General features: G+C 38.2%; 1 protein-coding gene across 1 annotated transcript in view; it reads right to left on the bottom strand.

Annotated features, from left to right (window-relative positions):
- JMY (junction mediating and regulatory protein, p53 cofactor) overlaps positions 1-8,825 on the bottom strand; it is a 74,996-nt gene that overhangs the window by 64,765 nt on the left and 1,406 nt on the right. The window contains 1 exon segment of the mRNA XM_015571576.1: positions 8,355-8,824. Coding sequence (XP_015427062.1) covers positions 8,355-8,824 — 470 coding nt within the window.

The following is an 8,825-nucleotide window of genomic DNA, read 5'->3' as shown; positions in this document are numbered from 1 at the left end:
GAGGTACCCTCTCACACCTGTTAGAATGGCTATCATCAACAAATCAACAAATGACAAGTGCTGGAGAGGATGCGGAGAAAAAGAAATCCTCGTGCACTGCTGGTGGGAATGCAGACAGGTGAAGCCACTGTGCAAGACAGTATGGAGATTCCTCAAAAAATTAAAAACGGAACTCCCACTTGACCCAGTGATCCCACTTCTAGGAATATATCCCAAGAAAACAGAAACACCAATCAGAAAGGATATATGCACCCCTATGTTCATAGCAGCACAATTCACCATAGCTAAGATTTGGAAATAGCCTAAGTGCCCATCAGCAGATGAGTGGATTAGAAAACTGTGGTACATCTACACAGTGGAACACTATGCTGCTGTGAAAAAAGGAATTCTTACCATTTGCAATAGCATGGATGGAACTAGAGAGCATAAGCTAAGCGAATTAAGCCAATCAGAGAAAGGTAAATATCACATGATCTCACTCATTTGTGGAATATAATGAACAATATAAAATGATGAACAAAAGTAGAACCAGAGTCATAGAAGCATCTAATGGACTGTCCAACCTAAGAGGGAAGGCAGGAGGTGAGAGGGTAAGAGATCAACCAAAGGACTTGTATGCATGCATATGAGCATAACCAATGGACACAGACAGTGGAGGGGGGGAGTGTGAGGGCATGTGCTGGGGGTTTGGGGGCAGCCGGGGAGAGGTCAATGGGGGGAAAAGGAGACTTATGTAATACATTAAACAGTAATTTAAATTTTTTTAAAAAGTTAACATTTACCAAGTATTTACTAGTCTAAGTATTTTACATAAAACCTATTTTAAATCACTCTATGAGGCAGCAGTATTATTCTCCTCAGTTTACAGATGAGGAAGCTATGGTACTGAAGAGAATTAGGTAGGCCCAAATTCACAAAGCAATTAAGTAGAGGACCAGGAAACAAACTCTTGAAACCTACCTTTTAGCTTCTATCTACAGACTAACAGAGATAATATATTTAAAGACATCCCCACAATACTTGACCCACAGGAAGCATTCAATAAAGGTTATTGTGATTACTGGAAACTAGAACCTCATACACTTCTCTACACATAGGTCACTCCAGTTAGGCCTTGTTATTGTCCACAGAAGACAAAGATTCACCTAGATAAGGAAGGTGAAGAGGAAGAAAGGCTTAGAGAAATAATTTTAGGAATTAAACATTCATTTTGTTAGTACAACTTCAACAAGCTATCAAAAACTAATGGGAAAAGCAGTTTGAATACTGAAACTACTAGTATAGGGAAAAGTACAAAAAACAACACACCTTCAAGCTCAGCTAAGGAACAAAGTGAGGACAAGAAAACAAACACAAAAACAGGAAGAAACACTACTCCTGGCCTCTTCTAATGCCCTCTGCATCCAAAAATTAATTAGGGCTTTTTTAAAGCCTAAAAACCCTAGCAACATTGGATAATCACATTGCAGGGAGACCTATACCTGGACACTAGCACATAAAACAAGTGGCCTAAGTTCCAACCCTTGCAACACTGGGCTTATAAACTACCCTACATTCCTTTAAAAAGACACTGTAACTTCACTTTACAAACAGGAAACTAAAGTTAGAGGATGGAAAGTGACAACCTAAGACCAAGCAAAAGTATCAGAATTAGGACAAAAACACAGATTTTCCTGAGACATGTCTAATAAATTTTCTTTCCACTAAGCACAAATTAACGACAGTGTAGTAAAATGCTTCTCAACTAATTCCTACCATTAGGATGACCTGGTAACCAATTTTATTTTCACAAAGAAAATGACCATTCTTGTTTATCGCAGTCTTCTCCCAGTGACTACTTACTTGAAGGCACTATTTGTTGAATAAACTAAGCTCCCCCAAGTCATCACCCTCAAACCTTAAAGTTACAAATAAAACCCCAAGTTATTAAAGAAACTTTATACATTTATTCTTAAGACAATTCTCTTCTATACAAAATGTCTAGACCATCAGGCTTCTTTTGATTCCATAGCCTATTCTACAAAACCCTGAACAATGTGAAAATAGTATATTATATGCAATACAACCATATAAAATCTTAAATTCAAAGACAAAAACATAAAAAGGAAATTCCCTACATTTAAGAAAACTCACAAAATTTTCTAGCTTTTTGCTGAATGAATCCTTCTCTGGTTTTAATAACTTACATATTGTGTTAAGGCTACTTGGTATTTACAGTCCCCTACAAGAAGCCTGAAAAGCCAAATGAACTTCACCTCTACCACACAAACTCCTCCAAAAAGCACCAAGTTTACTGCCTATGCCTATTACTCTTGCAACTTAGTTTTTTGCCTATCCACAACTGAGGGAATCGGTCAGATTCAGAGGAAGCAGATTCTGGCCTTTTAAAAAAGAGTAAAAGAAGCCATAGGAAACTTTCCATTAAAAACAAAACAAAGCAGACATACATTTAACCAAATAGGGAAGGCCACCTTGTGCTTTGAAGTCCCACTTCCAATAATATTCTACAGTCAATGAAAGATCAAATAAAGCAGCAATGGAGAACAGTGAGAGACTGATTAAAGTTACATGAACATTTGGGGAGTGAAGATTGCTAATTCAAACATTCTGCCTTTATGTTTGACAAACTAAGCCTTTTGTTCACCTTCTCCCTTCAACACACACACACACACACACACACACACACACACACACACACACACACTCCCCTCCCCCCCCTGCCCCGCCCCTTATACTCAAATTACTAAAGTGTCTGTCCAACTTGACCTTGTTTTAGCAAGGAGGAAACATGCCCGATTTCATGTTTGTGAAATATTTGGTGGGCTGGGCATCATGTGATGTTAAATGGCAAGCAGAGAAACCACCACATAAATTAGTTATCAGGAAAACTGCCATCCTGTCACCAGTCTCCATGTTTCTGCTTTACAAAAGTGCTAAACTAGAGGCATATATTCATCTTTTTTTTCTATACTTATCTCTTTTTTCAGTGATATGAAAAATGACCAAAAATTTATTTGAGCACAGGATTGAAGAAAATGATTATATAAGTAATTATTTTAACAGCTTCCAGCTTTCAAGTCTTTTATCATAACTCTCAAGAATCCCACAAAATTTACTTAGCTTCATTATTCCTTAACTGTGTTTAACAGTAGGATAGCAGTTTTCACTATTTTCATGGAAATATACAGGCAGAACAGCTCTCTTCATTGCAATACACTGTCTTTCCCCAGCGTGCTTCTACTATTTATACCTACCTAATCATGGACCATAGCTCACTGACCCAATAAAGTCCAACATCCTAGGGCTCCTGTCACTTCTATAATGTATATAGTTGGGGTTTTAGCAAGTCTCCAAAGTTTTATAGCTAACCTTTGTTTTCCAGAAAACTTAGGAAAGTCATAATTGAGAGGAGAGGTAATAAGCAGTCTTGTTAGAGCTCCTTGCTCCTTCTGTTAAATAACCTCAGAAGTTAGGATTTGTTTTTGGCTGAGTCACTTTTTGCTGTTGTTGTTAATCCTCACCCAGAGAAATTTTTCCATTGATTTCTTAAAGCAGAGAGGAAGGAAGGGAGAGAGACACAAGAGAAACATCATGTGAGAGAGACACATCTATTGGTTGGGTCGGGGGAGCGACCTGCAATTCAGGTATGTGCCCTTGACCTCAATCAAATCCTCAACCTCTCAGTCCTCCGACAAACGCTCTATCCACTAAGCGAAACAGGCTAGGTCATTTTAACATACAAATGTCTTTAGGAAAACCAGGAATGGCAGGAAGGGCACACAGTTGGACTAAGATAAATCTATGTTTGAATCTGAATTTGGTCACTCCTTAGTTGTTTAACCTTGACCAAGTCTGTGTAACATCTTTAAGTTTCAACTTCTGCTTCAGCAAAATATGTAAAAACAAAACACCACTTAGCTCAAAAGGTAGTGGGGAGGATGTAAGGAGAATGTGAAGTGCCCAATACCTAAGTAGCCAATAAATCAGTTACATTGCCTGAGAGAAATATTGAGTTGAAAACTCTAGAGAATTCTTATTACATGAAAGAGACCATTAACACTTCTTGGAAGTCTCCTTTATAAATATCAGACACTTTGTTGGGCACTTTTTCATACTGTCTTAATTAAATCTTAAAATATCCTTTAAGTATTTTCCCCATTTCCCTGTTTTAAGAGTTTAAATAACTAAGCAGGTTACAGAGGTGGTAAGTCTATATTCGAATCCAGGTCGTTCTGACTCCAAACCCTGGGTAGGCTCTGGTTACTGTGTGCTTTATGTGGATGGCTACTTATGAAAACATCTGCTGCTTTCAAACAGTGGTTTCAACTAGAAAGAAGTTAGAATTGAGGACAGTTTTACAAACATAATAAATTCCTAAGTGAACACTGATTTATAGATCTTAATCAAGCCTACCATCATAGTTATTAAGGTTTGTTATCTAAAAGACCACAAATAATAATTTCAAGAATAATTGTCCTTATACAGAAACCATTATTACAAAATCTAAGTCATCAAAGGTAAGCCACAGTATGGGCCACCCATTGCACACACACTATAATACAATCTTCAGCTCTGACCAATGACCTGGTCTATTGCTGAAACCATTCCAAGAGACCTTGGTGGCATTTAATTCACTCAGGGATTGAGCGCCTGTTGTATAAATAGCATTATTTACAGTAAACTCTTGTAAAAGTCCAAGACAAACCTACCCTATAATAAATTTGACACTTCATTTATATTCAAGACTGAGGTTCTGAGTGGTATACAATTCATATGTAATCTAAAAATAAGTTCTAAGTACTGTATAAATTATAGCTCTTTCCAAACTTATTTCCAGTCAGATGACCAAATTTGTGAATCATTAACAAAAACTTTTAGCAGAAAACTTAAGGTTTAATTCTTCAATATTTCAAAAGCCAAGGATAAAGGAATACTTCTTATAACTCAATCTTAAGTGTATTCCAAAAATTAAACTCCAATATTGTTTACAAAGCATACCAGCCATGGGTGCTAATTTACAAAGCACATAATTTACATTTGTGGTTTTAAGGCTCTTTTTGAAAAACACATTTAGGAGTTTGATAAAAGCCTTTCTCCAAAAATGCAAACATGCCTATGCATATAAAATGTTACATGCCCATTGAAGTCCAAATATAGTTCCCCTCAATTTATAGGGAACTCAGATAAAGACCCCTTATTTAGGAAATCATTTACATTTTTAAGAGATCTTTCTCCTAGCTTTTCAATAGCATGGTCCCTTGAGTAATTTACATTTGTCACTTTATAAAAACTTATTTACCCACAACTTGACATTAACAGGACATTTCTTCCAAACCCTTTAAATTCTTGCAATACTAAAAACAACCGCTGGTGTCCTTTGCCCACTAATATTAAGAATGCTCACAAGATGTGTAGCCCTGAACTAGCGCGTGGCAAAGAAGAGAATTCCAAGATATTGTCAAGGCCAGTAACCTCGAAAAGTTTATAATCTATTTGCACAGTCTGTTCTATTAAAAAAAACACACACACACACTCCTTTCAACAATTTACTGACCATTCTGAACAAAAACAGGTGTAGTTTTTAAGATGAAACCATTAGCCCTAACAGCTCTGGCACAGTTCATAGAGCATCGGCCTGTGGACCAGAGGGTCCTGGGTTCGGTTCTATTCTCGGTTGCAGACTCCTACCTGGCCCAGGGCTGTGCAGAAGGCAACCAATTGATGTGTTACTCTCACATTGATGCTTCTCTCTGTCTTTCCCTCTCTCTAAAAATCAATGGACAAATATCCTCAGGTAAGGATTAAAAAAAAAAAAAGGTGAAACCTTTACATGGATAGGAAAAGCAATTCTGTAGAAAAAGAAACCAGAAAATAGAGTCACAGAAATTAAAGAAATAACACGACCAAAAAACTACATTTTTAAAGTAACTTATACCTAAGAATGTGTCTGATTTAGCAAATACACCTAGCTTAAAAAACTAGCCAACTCACAGGTCAACTTGAAAAGTGGAAATACAAAAACATTGAATTAGCTGTAATTACTAAACTCAATAGAATTAATAACTCAAAATGACACATTCCATAAAGATTTTACCTACCAAAAAAAATTAGTGCAAAATATTAAGACAGCAAAGATTTAAGCAGCGGGGGAACAAAAAACATGGCTGGTATGTTATACATCCCCATTATCATGCCCATGGCAAACATCACTAATTAATCACACCACACTTTGCCCCCATTGACTCTCATAATTTCAACAGAACCTTCCAGTAGAAATCAGGAGGGCATTAAAACTGAACCTGTTTATTTCCTTGACAGCTGTTTTTAAAATATTATTCAAGTCAACTAAATGAAGCACCAAAAGTTTATGTATTTAACGTTCAATGAATTTATACTAAATTTTATTTATTTTGAGGTGTTTCCCAACACACAAAATCTTCTTAGAAGCTTAAAAATTTCTTTATTAAACAGAATAAAATATGATGGTCAACATTACTTAATTAGTAAAAAATACGTTTTTAAAAATGTAAACACCCTCCCCCATGAAAGGGTTCTAGAAAACTGCAACTAACTATATACTTTTGGCAGCCTACATTTTTTACCCAATTTGAATTAAAAAAAGACAAAATAACTTTTTCTGAAGTATTAATAAAATAAAATCAGACATGCCTATAAGACTTAGGGATTAAAAAATACGAAGTATAATACATATGTATAAGTCACGTAAGAGAAAGAAGCACTAACTTTGTTCTTAAAATTTCAATGAAATACAGGTCAATATTAGAAATACTCTAAAGAGAATGTATGTGGCCATTTAAGATTTCTGTCCCTTACAAAAAACAATCCTAGGTAGAACAGACTCCAGAAAGAAGATGATACCAAAGGAAATAAAAACCCTGGAACACTAGGATCATATTACAGGTGGGTGATGTTTAGCATAAAATACACTAATCGGAAGGAGTGAAAACCTGGATTCAGGAAGTTGTATGAGAACACTGTGGGGTGAGGAAGAGTTATTTCCTAAATCCTCAAATCTAGCAAAGAAAGACCATATTCTAAAAACCAGAAGGCTCCAACTTCCTGGCCTCAATAGCAGTATTCAAGTATTATATAAATATAGACAAGGTTAACAGATGACAACACAATGTGAGGAATATAAACACTATTTACCTACCCAAGTCCAACCTCATTGGTACTGATACTAAAAATAATAAATTGCTCTGAGAAAGTATCTTTTAGTGTCCATTAGAAGAAACTGAATATATGTGAAAATACTTTTTCAGTGAAGTTTTCAGAAGCTGTAAGCATAACCTCAAATTATATATATTTAGGATTGTAGAACTCCCTATGTATATCCACTCCGATCTTTTCCCCACATTGCACTATACTGCACTACTTTTTGATCCCTAAGTACAAAAGTATACTAAACATTCCTGCCCAAGGCATTTTTTCTCCTTAAAACAGAAGTGAAACACGATCTGTAAAGACTTGAAATATTCCTGAAGTGTGTCTAAAACTTTTAAGAAAACATTTGCAACCAAATGTCACTTAGTGCTTTTTCCTTTGCACAGGCCACTTACTTGGAGGACAATGAATTTACAATTTGCCTAAGTTGCCAAACTACATATGGAGGTAAAAGCAAACCAACTTTACTCCATAAAACAATTTTGAGTAAATGGGCATGTCACCAAGAAATGACACCAGGGCCCTGACCGGTTTGGCTCAGTGGATAGAGCGTCGGCCTGCGGACTGAAAGGTCCCAGGTTCGATTCCGGTCAAGGGCATGTACCTGGGTTGCGGGCACATCCCCAGTAGGAGATGTGCAGGAGGCAGCTGATCGATGTCTCTCTCATCGATGTTTCTAGCTCTCTATCCCTCTCCCTTCCTCTCTGTAAAAAATCAATAAAATATATTTAAAAAAAAAAAAAAAAGAAATGACACCAGGGTTAATGCCTGGGTAGTTATTGCTAGAAAGAGCTTTAGAGAGCAAAGAGAAATAAATTCTCACTTCGCTTACATTTACGGGGCGCCTTTTCCCCCCCAAAGTGGCTTTAATCTTAGTGGCAGTACATAAACAGAGCACTTACAACACAGAACCTATCTGATAAATGGGAGAGGATATCTGAAGACTTACCAAAGGTTCTGCCGAGGGCCAGTTAAGGAAAGCCAGTTTTCCTACCACTGAAAGGAATGAAGGGGGAGGCAAGTCACAATAACTCGTCGTCTTCCTTTAACCATGTCTAGAAAAACAAGTGTCCCAAATGTGCACCGTCTAGAGCACTCTAGACTCTAGTAGACCGAGACTCCAGCCTTTGGTAACGAGTAACGAAAAGCTGACTGAAACTCCAACTTACCTCCTGGATGCGCTTCCTGGCCCGCTGGAGCACTTCTTCATAGCCCTTCTGCCGCAGCTCGCTGAGGCTTTCGTAATACTCCTCGGGGTCGTCGGTCTCAGTGAATAGTACCTGGGAGAGGATCTTCCAACCGCAGGTATCCAAGCCGTGGCCCAGGTAGACCTGGAGCTGGTAACACAGAGTGTCGATCTCCTGCTCCGTCATCTCCGGGGCGCCCCCAAAGAGCACGGTCCACATACCCGAGGGCTCCTCGGGGAAGACGGGCAGGCAGGGCTCCAGCTGCGAGTTCACGGAGCACAGCTGCTGGTGCACCGCGCGCAGGTCCTGGAAGGAGAAGAGCCCGGCCCAGCTGCACTCCTCGGCCGCCGACTCTAGTTCGGTGGCCGGTTGCTCCGGGTCGGAGAGCGCCAGGGACGTCGGGGCCGCTTCGTCCTCCCTCACCATTTCCAGCACCTCGATCTCCTCGGAGAC

This window comes from Myotis davidii, unplaced genomic scaffold (genome assembly GCF_000327345.1).
Source record: "Myotis davidii unplaced genomic scaffold, ASM32734v1 scaffold44, whole genome shotgun sequence".
In the NCBI taxonomy this organism is placed as follows: domain Eukaryota; kingdom Metazoa; phylum Chordata; class Mammalia; order Chiroptera; family Vespertilionidae; genus Myotis; species Myotis davidii.
This window is presented reverse-complemented; position numbering and strand designations above follow the sequence as displayed.